General features: G+C 41.1%; 2 protein-coding genes across 6 annotated transcripts in view; one reads left to right on the top strand and one right to left on the bottom strand.

Moving 5' to 3' along the window:
- Positions 1–21,764, top strand: part of LOC104966124 (stromal interaction molecule 1) — a 583,137-nt gene that overhangs the window by 166,185 nt on the left and 395,188 nt on the right. The gene's annotated exons all lie outside the window — the stretch shown is intronic.
- The window catches only part of tafa1b (TAFA chemokine like family member 1b), a 158,751-nt gene continuing 156,759 nt past the window's right edge, over positions 19,773–21,764 (bottom strand). For all 4 annotated transcript variants that reach the window (XM_010795271.1, XM_010795268.1, XM_010795269.1 and 1 more), the window contains one exon: positions 19,773–21,068. In XM_010795271.1, coding sequence (XP_010793573.1) covers positions 21,051–21,068 — 18 coding nt within the window. In that variant the 3' untranslated portion in view covers positions 19,773–21,050. The remainder of the gene's footprint in view (positions 21,069–21,764) is intronic.

Raw genomic sequence — 21,764 nt, 5'->3', positions numbered from 1 at the left:
ATTCGGAGTCACGGTTACATCTTCGTACTGGTGAAACGGGCAACAGAGAGAAGCCCTCCACAATAACCAACCTTAATTCGCTTACGCAAGAATATAACGCACGCAGACTACACTTGACTTAAGAGAGAGAGCGGGTATGGCCTTTGTCTGCATCCGGAGATCCTCAATCCTACCGGCTTCTTCTACGTGAAGAAACATACCGTCTAGATCACGGTGGTCGAATAGTAACCTGATTCGCGAGGCATCCACCCGTAATTAGAAGTCGCGACTCCTAATCACTCTACCATCGGGCGTCATGACCCACAGGCGGCTCGCAGGACTGGTCGAGACACATTTACCTGTCTGTTTCTAGTGGCGGTCTTATAGGTTTTGACCTTAGCCTTGTGCGGTGGGGTCACTTGTATCGTGTACGACCGTCCCCGCGTTTGTTCAAGGTACCACCCAGCAAGACAGTACAGGACTTGCAAAGCCCCCACACACTCCCGATTTAGCTCCACAAAAGGGGACAGATAACTACCTCTCAACTGTACTCGTCTCACACGTACACTCCCTCGGCAACCGACCTCGACGATCAGGCAGGAAGCCCCCACACACTCCCCGATTTAGCTCCACAAAAGGGCCAGATAAACCTACCTTTCTGACTGTACTCGTCTCACACGTCACTCCCGTTCGGCCACGACTCTCAGAAAGGATGATAATCCTTCAACGGTCATTAAAATCTAGGCAGTGTGGAAGTGTGTTTTTGAAAAGAATAACAAATTAGAAGGAAAAAAAGGTTTAAAAATACAGATTTCAGTATTCTGAGGCTCTGAGCCCCATTTATTTTCCTCACAGACGGCAACAAAAGTCCGAAATTATACGTTTTAAAATAAAAGCAATAATTGTGGCTTGATATTGAGTAAGAACATGTTTTTATGAACCACACAGCTTCCGGTCTTCCACGACCCGACCGGAGAAAAAGACGTGCTGCAGGCACGAAACACATTACCAGTAGAAAAACATTGCTTTTAAAATCGTGCTGTGCAACACGAAAAAAAGGAGAAAATCGTGTTGGTGAACACGAATCAATAGATTAAAAATCGTGTTGGTGAACACGAAATGCCATGAGACTGGGTTGCAATAGGAGCGACGCAGTAACACTTAGTGGGTTCATAATGCACTCTAATCTCTATCCTGATACACATATCGGCCAGTTGCAACAGTGGACTCTAAATGATGTCAGAAAATAAGGGTTGCATTTCTACATTGTTATGTGATTAGCATCAGCACTTCCAGGAAAAAAAAAGTGAATAGGTGAACAGTAACAGGTCACCCTTAAAAAGCGATACTTTGGATGTTTTGAAGTAGGGTTGTCCTCCCTAGTCAAGTGTATTAAGGTACCAACATAGATGGAAGATGGCATGCCTCCAGTTTGGAAACCAAGCAATGTACAGTAGCAAAACATAATATTAGCCACCTGAAAGAAATGCCCACCTTATCAATATGATTTTGTTTCAAATGTTAGCTGTCAGGCAGCTTTTCTAAACTGAAGCTGTATGCTTTTCCCCAAAGCTACCAAACTCTTTTGACATACAAAGTAATTTTCCCTTGCAGAACACGGCGGGGTTTGTTATTGTGTGCCTTTGGTAAGTTCACCAGAGTCACACAATAACAAACCAACTGACTGGAAAAGTAATTTACATCTGCAAGGTAAAATTATAGTTTTATTCAAAATAAAAAATGAAGCACATTTTGTGGGCGGCTTAAATACCTTTTCTCTCTTCCCCCAGCAAAGCAGTATAGGCTACATTGCCCATTATCCTGCCTTCTTCTCAAAACTGTAAACATGTTGACTGTCATCTTCTTTAATGAATTGACTCATACAACCTTATTTCAAAACATCCAAACTATCCATTTGAATGTTGTTTAAGTGGCATCAAGGTTGTTTTTCTGCCGTTTTCTTGCACTGGAAACTGTGTGCATATGTTTGTAAGTGTGCCCTTGTGTGAGTGCCTGTGCCTGACTGCAGTGAGACCTTGGACCCAAATGTAATTAGACTTGGTAATGATGTGGCCTGTTTACAGCTTAAGCCCTCTGCTAATGATAAATGCACTTGACATATGTAGTCCAGACTACACTTCAAAAAGATATTGTGGGACAAGCTCCATGTCAGTTAGTCAGCCAGCAGTAATGTATCATTGATTTACATCCTGGACCTTGTGCACAGTGACCCATGTCCTCAGAGATGTTTGGGACTGACCACATTTCTGACAGCTGACTAATCACTGTGGAATTATGCAAATGGAAGAGAACATAAAATGTAGTTGTGAGGACACTGCTCTAAATGATACAGCAATAAAACACGTTTCACAGCTGCTGCCTTTTGCTATGTTTGTTACAGACTGTGCGTATTGTACCTTGTTGGGAAAATACTGAATGTTCCTTCTATATCAGAGTAGCACATGATAACAGAGGCCCTACGTAGCTGTGTACGTAGCCGGATGTATGACTACATGGATGAGGCTCCTGAGACACTGTGTTGACGGTATGATTGCTATGTTCCTAAGATTGGCATGATGACACAGCCCCTAGACAGATAGGCCTATGACTGTCATGTTTATTGCTTACGCAGGCCTTAGCTAATCTTAACTAATGAGTGAGAATACTGCTTTGAACCGGTATTCTTCCATCTTGTTAACTGTAACACCCTCTCTTGTATATAAGCATATCAAGCACTCTACTCTGGGAAGTATTTGTCCCGCACGCAGCTCTGTGTGTGATGACTACTTCCATTCTTGCAAGGATAATAAATACATGTATTCTGATATTGAAGACCAAGCCGGTGACGAGTGATACTTTTCTAACATACCTATTCATCGTTGAATCAAATGCTCTTTAAGTCGTTGATTTACATTTTTGTTAGTGATGTCAAACGATTAAACAAAAATAATTTAATCTCAATAATAATCTGAGATAAATGATGATTAGGTATATGACTATGTCAAAACAGAGTAAAGAGATTTTGCTGAAACATGCGCCAGTTTCTTGAAGTTGCACAGGAGTAGGCGATAGCTGAGGAGGTCACTACTGTAGGGACCGTTTGTGCTCACAATATGGTGAAAGAACATTACACAGAGGGTGGTCACAGCGGCTCTTTGTGAAAGCGTCAAAGTGTTTTTGCAAAGTGTTGGAAAACTTGTCGAGTTTACGTAATAACATTTTCAGCCCTCAATGGAATAAACAGCATTTTTCTCTGAGTCACAGAGAAATGTAGTGAGACAAGTATAAACTGTGCATTTCACTGGCAGAAAGCCATTAACTTGACAGTATGAAAGAGGGATATAGAGAGAGATGCCATGCTACGCAGACCCCTGACCACCTGCTCTCATTCCTTGCTCGCCATCCTGCCTGGGGGTCACAGTGGACACACTCAGCAGACCTCCACTTAAACTCCTCTCAATCTGACTGACTCAACCTCATTAATCCACTCAGCATGTGTTCGTGTGCACTTTCCTACTTGTGGTAGTGCGTAGCCAGCAGTGCATGTAAGCTTCTGCGTGTCCTTGTGTGCGTGTGAAGGTGCCGGTCTGGCCCCCCAGGGGGTGAGATGGTGGGACGGCCGGGGCGAGGTGCGTGGTGATGTGACAGCGCTGGGGCAGAGCAGGGCCAGTTGGTGCAGCTCCATCTGTGGCCCTTCTGTTCCTTCACTACCTGACCTTTGACTGTCTTTAGGTGTTACATGGCAAGGATATCTGAGCCATGCCCCTTCAGTATGCACAGAGTCTAGCTTGGTAGTAAAGATGTGCAAACAGTGGCATGAATCACATCTCATGCACAGGTCCAAAAGATTCAGGAGTCAATGTATGTGTACGGATGGTGTTAAGGAATATAACCTCAGAGAGGATTTTGTAGAGGCTTTGATTCACACTTGACACTGTGCTAATGAGAGAAAAAACTGTCACTTCACAGCGCTAATTTGGGTGTAATATCCCAAAGTCAGCCAATCCACCGAGGAGAGGAGAAAGAGAAAATTAAGCATCTGCTTCATTTCCCTAACTGGCCGTAGCCAGACTCATTAACAAGAACTATGCTCATACAGAGAGGCTCCATCAAAGCCGAGGTCCTCATAGAAACATGCACATAGTCAGTTAAGCACGAAGCAGACTATAAAGTCTGCATCACAGCACACCCAATCAGAATGAGAATGTCATAGGGAAAGCACACTGTGGCAGCAGATTAGTGACAACCAATGACATCAACTTGAAGAAACACTTCATAAACTCAAAGGGACTGATGTTTCAGACATGGCCGCTGACGTCTGCTTTCAACGCGTACGGACATCCTTCATTAACCTCGATGGTGATGATGGTGAGTTGCAAGGCCAGCTTAAACAAAGCCGCCTATCAGGCTGCTGAGCTGCCTGGAAACATTTCTGGGTCACCGAAAGTGAGAGCTGAGCTCATAGCGAAATGGAGGCTGTTGTCACTGTGGAGCTTCAGAACAGATGGGTTGCAGAGAGTGTTTTCGTCCATCGCAATGGCAACGTTTTCGTTTCCAGTTAAAGAGGTTAGTGAGAGTCGGAGGAATCAATTAGTTTTGATGGGGTGAGGTTCTTAAAATTAATTAGTGACAGCCTAATTACAGAGGAACAATGGGCTGATAATTACGTCTGCAATAATGAATACAGTTACTGTATTGTAACAAAAGGAGCGTTGAGAACACAATCATCAGCTAATAGCTTATTACAGAGTTGATACAATCAGCAGTTCTGTAATGAGAGATGACAGAGCTGGAAAGCTTCGGCCAAGTGTGGGGAAGGGTCTGGGGTTACAGATGTGTCACATCAGAGTGTATTTCCACGAGTATGAATGTTGGCAAAGAAACACATGGTCGTCAATGAACTAGCAGACTCAGTTTGCATTGAGCCTCAGCTATTGCACTGGGTTCCTGAAAAGGTTTCCATTCATTACTTCCATTCCCAACGTAATGATGTTCTTCTGTAAAAATGCTGGTATATTAATTCCTCATTATCTCTTGCCCTGCCGATAATGTTTGAGAAAAGTCCGTTTTAGCTTCTTTTTTTCTTCTAAGCATAGTGAGTCAGAGTTGGCCATTATGTAGTTTAATTAATTTAAAACCGTTTTTCCAGTCATGACCTCGATCTTTCATGTTCAAGTTGAGCCATAGCAGGCTTCCTCTACCTTTAATGATCAGATCTCTTGAATATATCATCCTGTAGAGTCTGACTTTTCTCTTCCAGGTTTTACTCCTGAAAGCAGATCAATCCACTTGCAGTGTCTCTGAAATGTTAAAGCTCTTCTTTAGATATTCTACGAGGTTCAGGCCCTCTGAGAGCAGATGACCTAAATGCTTAGTTGTATAACCACCACCTTCAGGTTATATTTAGATCACAGGCCTTAGTTTATGCGTCTGGTTGTTCAAAAAAAGTTGTTGGTCAGGCACGGATTACCTTTGATGGATCAAATCCACCTGTAATCTCTTTGAGGTTTGGAATATTTGTATATAGTGAAAGGGAATAAAAAGACTTTTCTGTACCATCTGTCCTCTAACGATAGACAGAGACTAAATTGAGACAGAGGTGGTGGCAGAGTCTGAAATGAATCTCAGAAATGTGTCAGATTGGTCCTAGCCGAACTGAGTGAAGCGCTCATCAGTGCTAAACCTCAGAGGTGCCTCAGTGCCGACAGGATGTCATGCAAGACTTCAGGAGACAAGGTCATCCCTGACTGCAGGTAAGTCATCCTAGCAGCTACTGTTGCTATTTCATTTGAAAAAGATGATGATCCCATCTGTATGTGCGACAGATGTTTACACATCTGGTTCTAGGTTGGGCATCTTTGATGGGTTTGTTCTGATTGGCCAAACCAATGCATGCACATTTATGTGGACTGCAGCACAGTAAAGACTTGGTGTTTCTGTAGAGTGCAAAAAGAAGCGTAAGACTAAAGCAAATATATGGAAACTAATAACTTTAAACATGTTTTGTATTCTGAGTTTATATGTTAACCGAGCTGTCAATCAGCATGGGAGTGAGTTGGTTCCACTACACTTTATTTTGACTTGGTGGGTGGTGGGGCTATGTTTACATTGTATTATAGGTTGTGCCTTTAAAATATTTAAATTTCTCAAATATTTGTATGTATTAAAATAAGATAAAACTAGAAGGGCATTCATGCTACAACCAAGTTGTAGGAAAATATTCACAGTATTCTTCTGTAATTCTGAACCCAATTGAGTTGGCAGAGGTAATCAAACACATACCAGACTCTGAATTGGTCATTCTCTAAAAATATACAGCATTTCTTTTTAAAACCACATTCAATATTGTATTACGCATCTGATCTTTACAGACATAGTAGGCCCATGACTTCGTATTTGTATATTTTTTTATATAAAAGCGTCCCCTTTTAATTTAAGTTGTGTGCTTTTTTTATTTAGGGATTTCTTTAGGATAATTGAGTGGGTCCAAATGTGAATGTGAGCAAATAAGAATTGTTGCTTTATTATATATACAGTATCTCTGATGCACCCCGTATAGCCTCATTTAAGTTTTAAAGGAAATGCAAGAGTTACAGCAACTTGTCAAATGCAGGACCTTTATTTCCTCTTTAAAAAAAAGAAGTATTTTCATCTACGAACCATAATTACACACACATGCGATACACACACATGTACAGGAACATTTAGAACCACGTCCTCTCTTCCCGATGCTCCCCTGCGATCACAATCTAATTAGCCAAATATCCTTGACAAGATTTTAAAGCCCACATAACAGCCTGACAGGAAGCCTTCTTGATGTCTCTATTTGAAGTGGCACAAATTAATCCTATAAAATATAACACTAATTATCTTGTAATCTACCATTCTACTCTCCATCACGCTGGTAATGTAAACCCATGAGAGGAGTGTCCCTTTTTAATTGATTGTTGTAAGCATTGCAGGTAATGCACAGGAAACCCTGGACCATGATGAGTACTAGGGTACTATGCATGCTCATTATGTAATTGTATAATATGTCCTCAGGGAAAGTCATAAACCATAGTAATTATTACGTCTATATACCTTTGCTCGTGTGAAAAGTCAGTGTAAATGTATGAAAAGCCCACGAGATCAGACTGTCTTCGCGGTTCTGCGCCGCCTTGACAGATGTCAACATGTGAACGATTGTCCTTGGGTAAACCTCCAGTGGGTTGGGAGATGTGGCAGTATATGATGAAAGCCGAAGGAAATGAAGAGTCCTTGAGACTCTTTGAGGTTTTATTCGAAAAACCTGTCATGTTTGCTTGAGATCAACAATGTTGCAGAGGTTCTGTACTTTCAAGAGGCAAATGCTTAAAAAGACTAAATCGAACCAGCAGCTCAAAATAATGAAAACACCCCAAAAAGTGACGACATAAGAATAACCTTAACATTCGATACAATAACATTTAGATTCATAGATTAGGTCAATATTATTATGTGCCTTTTGGACTCAGCTACAAAGATTTTCCAATTCCTAATTTGTGTTTGCACTTATAGGAGTATGTGTTGGAGTATAGCAGTATATTGAAGGACAATGTTTTCACCGCATTGACTGTAAGTTTACAGCATCAGGGCTATGGGTAGAACAACTTTCTGTATAAACACTTTTCTTCATCCTATCGATCCTTTAGAACATCTCTGAAAACATTTTTAATTAGACATGTAATGTTAAACTCATTGCGCTTTCCATTTCGTTAAAGAACTGCCAGACATTTCATTTTCTTCTGTATTCTCAATAGATTTCTGCCACAGCTAGTGAGGACAAGAAGCAATTAAATATATAGGAACCAAACACGCAAAAATCCTGTGTAGGTTGGTTTAAGATGCTTAGAGATGAAACCTGACAGTTGGAAAAACATAAGAAAAAAGTGAGTGAATATAGCAGGGTAACACAGAGGTTCTTGAAACACATTTTATACAATAAGCTTTTCTTTCTAGCAGAGTCTTTTCAAAGTGGCCTTTTCCATTCATTTCGTCTGTATATTGTGGAATTTAATATTTCAATCAAGGGCATTTCAGTTTTTGATTTTTTTCCATCAGAGTTATTGTCTCTAACGGTTTGAAAGGCTGGCATTGGACAAGGAAACAATATAACAATCATTGCAATAGGGTAAGAAATAAAGGGAACTTATTCTACATTATAGGAAACATCGGTGATGATATATAACAAAATAGCAAAAGAAAGATACAACATGACTATTAGCAGTTCGGAAAACACAGAAGATGAAATGTTAGAGTTTCTCGCGAGGTCATGGCACAACATTCACTCGAACAACATCAGCTGGCAGGAGAAATAACTTTTGTACGTGGCAGTAAGGGCAGCACCTGAAACTGCTGTGAGGAAGAGCAGCGTGTCGGTGAAGGGCTTCTGCTGGAGGCGGGGACCAGAGAGTCAATGACAGCATCTGCATCCACTGCCAAGAGACAGTCCTGGTGTCCGACATCTGGGAGAGAGGGAACACTAGACAGGCGGACTCATCAGCCCTGTAAGCCTGCAGACAGTGAGTCAATGCAGAAATACCTCAGCAGGGAAGATGCCTGCTGTCAACAGGGATCAAACTGGAGGCTGTCTTTTTGAATTATGGCCCCTTGTAATCACGAGGCTTCTCTGCTGCCCAGGGAGTCTAAGGTGAAGCAGATGTAGCCCAAAGTTACATTTATTTTCCCTTCCTTACATCCTTATTTGAAACACCGATGCACTTCGCTCCACTGAAAAGAGTAGTCATTACTTATATTGACCTTTTCGTGTCGGCCAGCACATCCTGTGCATCGCTGCAGGAAGCTGTCGGAGGCATCGAACTGAGCCACGGATAGATCCGACTGTCTGTCTGTCTGATGTCAGATATATTGACTTTTATTCATAGGACATATCTCTCCGTGTGCAGGGTAAGTGAGGGGTATGACTATGTGTGATTTATGCTGTATATATCCCTCGAATGGAAGTAAATGTTCCCCTCATGGCCAGGTCGCTAGCTCATCTCAATTATAACTGACACAATTCAGCCATATAAGTGCTACTTACACCTACTCACATCCTACATGCTGTACTGCTGTCAGCTCGACCTGTTCCACCTCCAGCTTCATGCATTTATTGGGGAAAATATGTGTACAGACTTGTATCATCATGTCTGGTAAATGCAGTTAATTGTGTCCAATATTTTTCTTGTCAGTTTGTTCCCTGCCATCATTTTCTAGTCGGTCAAAAGAAAGCACAAGGCCATGGCTAAATCTCCAGACAGATGTCATTCCAATTGTATAACAGGTGAATAATATTTTTTTACTTTCACCCAGACATCAACATTAATCATCACTACTTTGTGTTCAGGTAAAAAAGGCTTTCATTAATCATTGCAATCCCATTTTTGAACTAGAAATACGTGGTTTGGTTCCTTGGCATCAATGTCAAATGACTCCTTTTGTATAAAATGAGACAGGACATTGGCTATGTTGTTGCAGAAAGAGAAGTTTCATTTTTATATCTATCAAACTTTCAATAGCTTTCAATAGACATACAGGTTTAAAGCTCTAAAGGGCACTGAGGTACGTCACTATCGAAACACTTCTAACAGTTGAATGATGAAGGAAATGTCTGACTAAGCTTCACCAACTCTAGTTACATGATTCTGTCATTTTCATTGAAATCATTTCTTAGATTATTTCAGTTTTTGTGTAAGAGTTCTCCTTCTAAAATCCTATGCAGACACTTCCTCTGCTGAACACAGAAGGCTTTGATTCAACCTTGATAAATGCCCCTTTATAAATACTCATGAATATGCAATTAGTCTCTGCACATACATGACGTCCTATATGTGGAGCGGATAAAGAGCTGGTGTTGCAGTGCGTAATGCTCTCCGCTTATGACATATTAATTAGCAGCATCTGCACTGGATTACTGTTCTACTCCCCAAGACACCTCAGTCTGCAGGGACCTGGTTCTAATGGCTGTTGTCTGTTTTCTCATTCTGCGGCTGGCCCCACTGCATTCCTCTGAGGGTTGGTTCCCCCACGTGTGTGTACCCCTCGAGGGTCAGACCAGGACTCTGTCAAGTCTACCCACCTAGGAGAGTAAACAGAGTGGGTTTGCAAGAAAGGGAATACTCTGGCTCCTGGGAGAAAGTGTAATCATGTTTATAAGTAGGTCTGTGTGTGTGCAATGGCGGGAGCAGTACTCAGATAATAACATTCAACAGTTTAAAGGTATTCAAGTACAAGTCCTGAACTAAAATGTCTTTGATCTATGACAATATTTAATAAACTGATTGTTTTGTTGCAAAATCAAAGTAACTATAGCAATACAATGTGTTTTGTGAAATAAAAATTAGAAAGCACTTGTACAAATAGCTCAAATGTGTACTTAAGAACGGTGCTTAAATGTAGATCAGTGTGTATTTGTATATGAATATGTCTGCACATGGATCATTGTTGTCAGTGCAGTTGCATACTGGCCGTGTGTTTGTGTGCTCCGGTATGTTATTGCATGTATACCACATTAGGTTTCGTAATGCAATAAATGTGAATGTAGTTGCATTCCTTACTGCGTCCACATACATCTGTACAGCAGCACATATTGCACTCACATATTAATATGGGTTTAATGCCTCAGTGCCTCTATTTTTTGATAGAGGAAAATAATTTCAACATCTGTAAAGCAGAGGGGTTGAAGATGAAAACCATACACCATGCACTTCTTAAAGATTGAATATGAACCTGTGTGATCACACCATATTATACAGGTGTTCCTCTTATTATGTGTACCCTCTGGAAGGGGAAACACAATAACAAATGACGTACGCTTCCCTTCATACTCACCTTGCCAAATATATGACAAATCAATTTGAATTCACTGGAGAAATAAAATAGGTAGTTTGCCTGCCTACACTCAGCTTTCCCTTCACCTGGAGAGACAGGGGGTGAACTGTGTCATATTATTACACCGACAGCATGGCAATAGACAGGCCCAACCCTTCTTTATATAAACCCAATCCTCCATGCTGGATGATTTTTGACCTTTTTGGAGACATAGGGCAGGCTCCTTGTGTCCCTAAAGGTGATTACACCCCCTCATCGTCCAATCCGGTGGCACCGTGATTAATGCCCTGTCTTCATCTTTTACCCTTTTACTGCTCGGATCTGTCACAAAGTGTCCTCGTCTTGGCAAAAGTTCACATTATGTCTGGAATTTAGTTTGGTTTAACCTCATCTCCGCCTCTATAACAGGTCAACACTTGTTTATTCACAAAGGTCATGGGTCCAATTATTCAGTGATGACAATGATGTAACATTAGAGATATTGATTAGCTTCCAGTCACTCCCCTGTCAGTGACTTTGTGGCAAGGCTATCTATCCAAAGTCCTCTCTAATCTGATCGCTTCATGTGGATCACAAGTGGATTTTCGTGCCTCTCTGAGCCCCCGCTACTCATGTTTTATTAATGTCATATGCTGTCGAACTGGGCTCTCCTAACTGACTTACCAAGTCATCCCTTTCCTTGTCACAAATCAAATTAGCCCAGGCTGTGATTAATCATCAGGCGGAGCACCCAGTGAAAGGGGGCTGGCACCTTATTAATTTCCTTAATTACATCTTGTATTAGCTTTCAGAATCGTACCGTCTAATTATGCCGCCTTTGACTCCCTATACTCTTTCAACTTGGCTACACAAATTATTTGTGTAACTAGATGTATTTAAATGGATTTCATTCATAGGTGAGAGTGATTAATGTGATAAAGAAGGGGTCGGTTCAGGGGAAGGTTTTCAGGTTTCATTTGCTCCAAAACTAAGAGTCAGGGAGAGGCTCGACAAATGACATGCCATGGCTGAAATTGGCTAACTATAATTTTATAAAGTTTGCAAGTAACTTTAATCCTTCACTGCTGCTAAATTAAAGTAAATGAACTGTGTTAATAACAGTGGACGATCTTTGAACTTTATTTGAAGAATATAATACTTTACAGGGTTTTAAAAAAAAAGGACAATATGAGCTTTATATACAAAAAATCATGTTCTTTTAAATAATACAGCATCCAGTTTAAAGGGTAATATATTACAGTAAAAGTAAAATGATAATACAATAGAATAATTTCATTTAGCATGCAGCACAACACATAACTGGCTGCTGCAGCACAGAGCTGTGCTTCCGGGTAGTGGCAAATTATGAATCAACCAAATGATCAACACATTTCATATTAGCTCGTAGATAGGCTCGCAGAGCTTTGCTGCCACTGTCATTATTTGTGTTTAGAAGGCAATTCTGGAGGTGCTGAAATGAGAAAGAGAGATTATGTGGCTGAGTGCACTCTCCCTGCCTATGAATCATAGGAGAAGGACTGTGCTGTTTAATCGATGACACAGTCCAGGCATTCATTTACTAAGTTGTTCATTTGGGGAGCCAGTTTAAATAGTTTCGCTCAGAGCAGTTCGGGGTAAATGCACCGCCAAGTGTAATATGAAATGAGAGCATTGGCAGGGGACGTCCTCGTACCGGGGTATCACAGTTTCATTCCGGTTGATCCCTTCACCTTAAAGCTTTGCTATACTGGAAATACTCCATAATGTCACACAGAACTGCGTTCACATGTGCGATATGGCTTCAGTGAAGCAAAGTTGTTGCTGCTTTAAGTGCATTTTATATCTTTATGCAGGTGTATGGGTTAAACATGGGACTTTCACCCAGGAACTCACTGTTTGTTTCCCCATGGAAAAAGTCAATGGTGGCTTTTTTTAAAACTATTTTACTTAACCTAACCCTGTACTGTAGCTTTGTTTCAAAATGTTTATCAATTGTTCAATATAATCTGGGACATGTATTTTGAATGCAATCAAAAATTGTGTTTTCTTTTATGGGAACATTCATTTTCGGATACAGGGTTGCACTGGGTCACAAAAACTTGTATTAAAGCGTCCTTGACTCAGGATAAATCATAGAAGTAAGGCTTTGGTGACTTAACAAATTAAATTAACTTTACAAAAGCAGCATCATGTTAAATACAAGACTGAACACAGTGAGCATGCACTTCGGCTTTTGATATATCCTTCTTCTTTGGTATATCATTCCTTAATTGAGATAGGGTTTAGTGTTATGGTTAGAGACCTTTTGCGACAAAATATAATTTCTTATATCACACTCCCTTACAGTACATTAGTCTTAGCGTTTTCCAATGATTAATGTAACCATGGTGAAGTGAGCTTCCCTTAAAGTGTGAAGAGTGTAGACAGTGCTGTGGGAAACTATAACTCTCCTTTATATTTCAGTGCCTCTATTGAGTTTGTCAGTTTGCATTATGACAGCGTTATGTGACATCCAGGTATAATGTATACACAAACAGGTAGATTTGTCTTCAACCAGCTGTCTTCTGAGGAAGGTAGGATTGTTAACATTATGGCAGACAAAGGAAAACACAATACTCACGTTTCATAAGTCACCAGGTTGCCAAAGTCGCTATTTTCTAACCTCTAATTCTAGCTTCGCAGAACTGCTTATTTGAAAAAGCTGTTTCTTGGCATGTCTGATGTAGAGTAGGCACAATGGATATTCTCTTGTGTGTGGGTGAGTGTAACTAGTGGTGACTGTGAAAGTACAAGTACACTTGGAATATGAAACTGTATGAGATAATAATGAGATGTCCAAGCGGGCTGCATCTATGAAGAGGGCTGTCAACTATTCCTGCCTAATAGATCCATGAGGGACACAGAGCCAACAGGGCACTCTCTGTTCAGCATTCTGGATGCTTTACATTGATTCTTATGCATCCATGTGGCTGGATACCCTATTTTTTGCATCATTGCCATTTTAATTGGTTTTAGCAGGCCACATGCAGTATGTCCATACTGCATATTATGGTACAATCATCAAAACTGTGGACAGAATATCATGCTTTGCCTATCACATTCAATAATTCTATATGGTTCATTTTATACATGTAAACTGTTAGACAAATATCACTCGTCACCGGCTTGATCTTCAATATCAGGATACATGTATTTATTATCCGTGCAAGAATGGAAGTAGTCATCACATACAGAGCTTAAGGGATAACTAGTTCCCTGGACAGTGTCCTTCACATGCTTTTTATACAAGAGAGGGTGTTACAGTCAACACGATGCATGTATACCGGTTCAAAGCAGTATTCTATGTTTAGTTCAGTTTAGCTAAGGCCCACATAAGCAATACACATGACAGTCATATGTCTATCTCCATAGAGGCTGAATCATCATGTTAGTCGTTGTCACATAGCTATCATGCCTTAAACAGTGTTTCCTGGCGCTCTTCCAGGTAATCATACATCCTGTTACGTATACAGCTACATAGGGCCTTTTTCTATCATGTGCTACTCTGATATTGGAAGAGTACATTCAGTATTTTCCCAACATAAACATAGTAAAAAAGAATAGTCTTTCTATAGAGCTGCTGCAATATAATTCAACAGGATAGTTCAGATGGTGTGATTCTTATCCAAAGTCATTGCAATACCTACAGTGGATTACAATTTGAATGCCCACAGTTTGGAGAAGTAGAAATGGCCAGGGAAGCAAAGCAATGTACGGTTGTGGACTGGGTCGTCTGTATTTCAGCCACCCAAAAGACAAGCCCACCAATGATAATGAATATCAGCCTAAAATGTAAGCTATATTTAGAATATTTGTACAATTTTAACTTGCCTTGGACAGCTTTTTCTGCTGTTATATCCATCTCACCAAAGCCATCACACTTCATTGAACATCTTTTTAAATTTGACCTCGCAGAACTGATAAGCTGCTGGTTTACTGCTGCCTTGATTAGTACGTTGGTTTGTGTTATTGTGTTACTTTGATTAGTTTGCATTCACACAACTCACATAATATCGGAATTAATTAATGCAGACTTTTCTGATGTCCTTGGCAGGAGCTACAGATCAGTAAGAAACATCAATTGTAAAGCTGTCTAACAGCAAGATATAGCAGTGGAAATGTTTAGAACTAGCAGACTCTTCAGCTGATATTGACTTTTTTTGTGGTGGGACTTATTTTGTATTTGTTTTGCTTACGCCCAAATCCACAGCAGTACATTGCTGTGCTTCAGTCTGGTAGCTCATGTCTGCTTCTCTAAACTGGGAAAATAATTGCAATACACTGACTTTGGATAAGTACCTCATACAACCCCATTTCAAAACATCCGAACTAACCCTTTTATGACGTGTGTAATTTGGAGTCCTATGGACATCATTGTGATTCATAGCAGCATTTTATTTACAAAGCTAACTTTATGTATGGTCCCTGTGTCTGGTTGCAGTCATCCATGTGGCCTGGAGAAAAGAATGCATTGTGCTGATGGCTCAGGAAGTAGTGTCTAGCTTTCAATGTGGATCAATGACCATCGCCTTGAGACACAGACACCATTCTATTTGGGATGATAGCTTGGGGAAAAACAAGGTGGGGAAGGTAATACAAAATAGAAACCCAGGCAGGCGCTGTCATGGGAATAACATCTAAATTGATTTCTGCACCATGCTCATGTTAACATTTCATTCCTGCATCAGGGTTTGCTATACTGGCTACTTAGATTGAAAAAAGGTGTTCTGCCCTCTTGGCGTGTTTGTGTGTCTCTTTGCTTGTTGCTAGGTTATGGTGATTCTCTAAACAGCGTAGGTTGCTTTGAGTTAAATACATTTAGGGACTGCAAAGGGTATTTCACACCAACCTCTGGTTTCATAGCCTCTACTCGGCTTGCAAAACAATTACAGGTCACACACGATTGTCTCTGTAGCTTATGCAAGGAAACGCCTGCCTGTTCTTGGCACTGTATGGAGTGCCAGCACGGCACTTAGATTTCACCTACCTAAGTGAAATGATAGTGTTGAATCTAAATGAGGCATGCTCGGCCCTCCAGGGTAGCTCTGTCTCCTCCTGGTCCAAAGACGCTGTCCTTCACATCCCTGCTTGCCCTTGTGCATGTCAGTTGCATAGCAGAGAAGGGAGCAGCTCATTGGCTGAGGGTGGAATTTGGAAAAGCAGCTCCATCCTGCGCCCATTAGGCAATCACCTTTACCATTACCCCGGACTAAAGCTGTTTCTAACTCTACTGCATCCGTGTGTTCGTATGCCAAAGTAGGTCATTAAATCTCAACAACTTAAACTGGAAATCATGTAGTAGTTTCATAGTGGATCGGATGGTAACTAGCGTGACCAAATGTGTTATATTTTTAAGCGTGTCATACCATTTCAGGGGCTTATTAAGGAACACTTTTGGTTGAAAATGTATTTCAGAATAAATTGCAAATGTATTTCAGAATACATTGACTATTAAGTGCAGGTATCGTGAAAGCGAGATACTGCATGAACTCACTGGCATGGCCAAACTTTTCAGCCAGTGTGTAGGCAGGACAAATGCTCTAGCTTTCCTTTCCATGGTTCAAACTTTAGATAAGTTCACGGCATCATACTGTGTGTGTGGGCAGGTTTGGACTGACAGCACAGTGCTTTGTCTCTGGCAGGAAGCCTGAAGGCCAGGCTGCTGTTGTGAACTCTCCATACAAACTTGGACAGACAACATTATCATCTGACCTCAACGAAAAATAAAAAAATGAAAAAGTGTAAAAACATTCTGCACTGGTACACTCGCACATGTACCCGCGAAAGAGTACTAATGTACAAATAGTAGAAAATATATTTTGCAACAAGGTGATATTTTAAATATAGTTTCACTTGTGTATGTAAAAACCTTGATGACTAAACATGACATAAGCCAAGGCAATAGTAAGACATAAAGGGGCATTTTCTTTAGTTTTGTAGGCATACATTGCACGGGGGTCAGTACATGTAAAAAAACACACATGCACTTCTGTGTTTTCATATGTAATAAGACATTTTACGTAAGTCTAAGCCTGCGTTGTGTCCAATTCTAATAACAGCAGACTGCTCACACCGTCTGTGGTGACCACAGAGGCTTTACGTCCCCTGTGTGTCTCCATGGAAAGGTCATGAAAACAAATGAATGAATGCTGTACAGTTGGACTAGATTCATCTGTCTGATGAAAATATACTGCTACACGCCCCTCAGGCTCGAAGCTATGTACTATTAGCTTCTCTCTCTAGATGATTCATTTAAAAATCCAGCTCCGTCATTCAAACCAAAAGTGGAAGACAATACAGAGTCCGTGTGACGACGTCCATCCGGTTGTGTGGAGACAATGCTATATAAAAAAAGCAAGTTTAAAGGGGATATATTAAGGGTCTTTTTCATGTTTATACTTTGGAATTTCCACTTGAATATGTTTAGATGCTTTAATGTTTAAAAAAAAGCTCTATTTTTCACATACTTCCTGCTCTGTTTTAGCCTCTATGTTTATGAAAAAGCCCAGTTGCTATGCTCGGCTTGCAAGAAAAATATAGCACAGTTTTGCACATATGCTCTTGCCTTTTATGTAGTTGTGTGCGGTATAGACTGATAATGTGACAGAGGAAGGGAAGCCAAATCTTAATGCCTTGTTGAATCCCATATTTTAAATATAAACACACTGGACTTTTATTTCCCAGTCTGTTGGATGCCCTTCAGATACCCAAATGTATCTTCACAAGCACTAAAAAAACGGACGTTTTCATGCCATGTCCCCTTTAAGGGAGTCTGTGGCGTCACTGGTGTCCCTGGTGGGGTCTGGTTGCTACACCTTTGGTTGACACACGAGGGTAAAAATAAGGTGAGGAAAGCAGGAGGGAAATAAATTGTCATTATGGCGGCTGCTGACAATCATGGACTGCCAAGTCATTTCGCTGACAAGTGTGTTGGTGGTTGCCGGTCATGCCGCAGTGTCATGGGACCATGGCAGTGATGTATTGTGTACCCATCAGTGTGTGTGATAATTTGTCACAAACGATGCCGTTTCAGCAGGGCACTGGTGTGTTTCACTGTGTTAAGGTACAGTCTGTTGAGAAAGAGTAGCTGCAGGCTGCTTTGTATTAGTTTTTCTTTATGATGATGTCAATGCAGTCTTGAAAGTATCACATGATCATCCTGAACTGGCAAGTTAGCTTTTTAGCTGTAATTGAGTATAATGACATGTCATTTCGCAATTTTTTATTCCCAATATACAAAATAATGGATCCCAAATGTCCCCTAAAATCAGTCCGACTCATTCATTTTCAGGCCATTGAACAGCTTTCATTGAGAAGAAGCTTGAGCGTCATGATGATGCTCCTAGTTGTCCAGCTCCAGTGGAAGTTAATTGTAAAGGCGACATTTACAGTGACTCATTCATGACGACTATAATTATAGAGCGTAAAAGCCACTACAGGTAAGCAGGGTGCCCTTTCCACAAATTATAGTTTGCTACAAAATGAATTAAAGGATAAAGTGCAAAGACAGTAAGTGGAGTGTCAAAGAGGAGTGGAGGCTCCTACTAAAAGCTCTTAAAGGCAACCAAGCATTTAACTTCTAAAAAGGGGGAGGGTTTGTGTTATACTTCAGATACCCTTGGAAGTTACTTATTTAAGTTTTATGAACAACATATTCTGACGCCTTCTGCACACGTCTGTATGAAACAGGTTGTCCTTGCTGTCAGGCGTTGATTAGCCGTCCGGCGTGATGTGGACATGGCTGGCTCTGTGTCTCGGCGGGAGGTCGGCAGGACTTGATGGATGTCTCTTTTGAGATTGCAGAGCCCCGCTGAGAGGGAGGAGGACCCTGCCCCTGTTATCTATTCATGCTGTGTTCCTTTCTACTCTGCCTAAAATGGAGCAGGACCTCCCTCCACAGCACGAGTCCCATCATTTCTGGATAGAGCTAAGGAGTGCATAAAAGAGAAAAATAAAAAGGCACCTCTTCCATTCTTGATCCCAGAGCACCTTTTAAGCAAGCATCCACTTAGTTCTTGCATAACTAGAAAGGCAGAAATCCCTTGATTTTCTACACAAGCACTGCATTTGAGGATAATCTTCGCAGTGCGACGTTTGCAAGTCTCTCTGTACCCTCTCTAAAAATACATACAGAAGCAGACACACACACACACTTCATTTACAGCCACACACACACTTCATTTACAGCCACACACACTTCATTTACAGCCACACACACACACACACACTTCATTTACAGCCACACACACACACACACTTTTGCACCAGCTCAATAAGACTGCAGGACAGTGAATCCTATTAGATATGAGAAAACAAAGAATGGGAACGGCTCATTGAGGAGGAAAAAACACACTCTCGCTCCCACCCTTTGCATATTCCTTCACGATTCTGGCAAGACCGCTGGGAGATTGATGTGTCTGTCTTTTTCATACCTTCTGTAACTAGTGAGCGAGGCGCCGGGCTCCACGAGACTAGCCAAATTCCTGAATGATGAATGTACACTGGTGCGTCCACTGGGAGAAGAAACACATTTCATATCAGCCGAGAGAAGAGTTTGATATTGAATATCATCAGGAATTTCGCTTGCGACAATATTGGAAATCTTTATTCTAATTGCATGGATGAATTGAATATGCTGTTCTGATAAATCCTCTGTGCCACAAAGGGACTTGTATAAATGAAGCATCGCAGATTTGTTTGTGTGTTTACTGCATGTGAATGTTTGTCTGCCCGTAAGTCATTTTCACACTCGCCTTGTGCTGTTGATGATTGCCTGTTTAGTCAAGCAAAAACTCACCACAATGTTAACATATCGTATAAATGAAACTGACAAGATCTTCTACCCGCATATTACCACATATCAAATTGTCATACGAGGCACATTTTTCAAAAATATTAGTTTTATGAAGGAAAGGGAGACAGCATATCAGTATAGAAAACCATTTTTATTTCTCATAAGGCTGTCCTGTAATGTACTTGTATATCTACTGGGGGTTATCTGTATGTTTCTCCATTGTGGCTTATACTTTCTCACTGTCATTTTGAATAAATCATCTCTCTCTGGTGTGTGAGAGGGAGATCCACACAACACATTTAGTCAAGCATTTGCCCATGACAACCTTCCATAGCTGAAAAATACACTAACTGTCTGATTATGGTCCGAGTTTTTCTGCTGCTGTTCTACGTCCCTTCTGGATCTGAGGGCTCAGGGGTTGTTGTTAGTGCAGCTTTCTTTTGTGAGGCAGTTCTATACAGTGTTTTCCTCATCTTTACAGAAACTACAAGCATTAACTGGCTTAACCAAGGACATTGCTGTATGACAAAAGCTTACTTTTATGACTGTTGAGGATTTTTTCCAATGCGAGCGTTAACTGCAAAGCAGTCCTTTACACAACAGCCTCTGGATGAACAATACTTATATTCTGATCAATATTCCACCAAGGGGCTCCTAATAGAGTCTTAAATATATTTTTCAGCTTCTTGGATCTGGTATCTTATATGTGATGTATTTATATATGTATATATACACAAATTATCTTACATACAAAGAAAAGAGGTGCTCATGAATTTACAACGGACATGCCCACCATTTAAAGTCAAAATGTCCATGTGGGGCTTTAAGCCTCTCAGAGATTCTTCATTCACTCATAATACGCTGCTGGTCTCCTTCACTGATAGTCCAGTGTTTTTCAACCACGTCCTGCTCGAAGAGTGGGTCGAATACGAACGCCTCCCACACAGAAGGAAAAGGATACCAAGGTATTTTCATCCGCTTGCTCTCAGTTCTGTGGAGCCCATGTTCAGGTCCATGTAAGCTCACAAACTGATTTACCTTCACGAGGGGCAAATGTCTTAAAATAATGTTTTGACAACCTCTAAATATCCCCTGCTAAGCTCTTTCAGTTTTTGAGGGGGAAACGGGTGAGGGAAACAGAAAGAGAGTAGGTCAAAAACTAGCCACAGCTGTGAGGAAGAGGAGAGTCACCAACATGGGGCTCATTGATCAAACAAGGGATTAGTCTGGTTTCAAATCCTTGGCACCACGCAAGCAAAGCTGTTTTATCTGGGTGGATATCCTTTCTGTGGTCCCAGGTAATCCAGTCAGTAGCCGTGGATGTAATAGTTGTAGTCCGTTTGGTGGGAAGAGAAAGGGTAGATGAAGGAAAGAGCCTGGCACGCAGCCCTGCAGTGGAAGCGCTCTGTTAGGTCCTGGGATGAATCTGCAACACAGAGGAGGAAGAGGAGAGGAGAGAAAACACACATACACTTAGATAGAACAAAGGAATACAAGTGTGCGAGGATTAGACCCTGGGGAATTGCTCCGTTCGCGTTTTTCAAAAACAAGGGGGAGTCTTTTGAACTGTGGAGGCTTTAAAAGCCCCGTCTCACCTCCCGGTTCCTACTGAAAACAGTGCTGGAATAGAAGTGTGCTTGGCATTTATAGGTATAACGGGAAACATGATGAAAGCACTTGGTACAAAACAACCTCAGTGTGTTTCCATGCTGTGCAGTGGCGGACTCGGGCTTTCTAAGAGGCACAAAACATAAAAAGGGCACCAGCTGCAGGTGGCGGAGCACCAGAGTACTTTCCTAGAAGGTAGAGAAGCCGACATGGAGCTGCATCATGTTTTCTATATTTCTGGGCCATCCGACATGGCACTTCATCAAACTTTCTCTACTCAAAAGAATCTTCATTACATTTTCTCTACTATAAAAAGGCACCTTAAAGGGGATTAAATCTCTAATTGAGGGGCACTTCATGTTTTCCGTTCGACTGGAAAGGTACCCTAAAGGGAGACTTATGACTTGTGTTCTACCGGAAGTCAACCTAAAGCACACTGCATTACATTTACTTCACTGAAGTGGCACCTTAAAAAGGGGACTTTAACGTGTGTTTTCTACTGGAAGGGCACTCT

The sequence above is a fragment of the Notothenia coriiceps genome, unplaced genomic scaffold (assembly GCF_000735185.1).
Source record: "Notothenia coriiceps isolate Sejong01 unplaced genomic scaffold, NC01 NC01_scaffold00037246, whole genome shotgun sequence".
NCBI lineage: Eukaryota > Metazoa > Chordata > Actinopteri > Perciformes > Nototheniidae > Notothenia > Notothenia coriiceps.
This window is presented reverse-complemented; position numbering and strand designations above follow the sequence as displayed.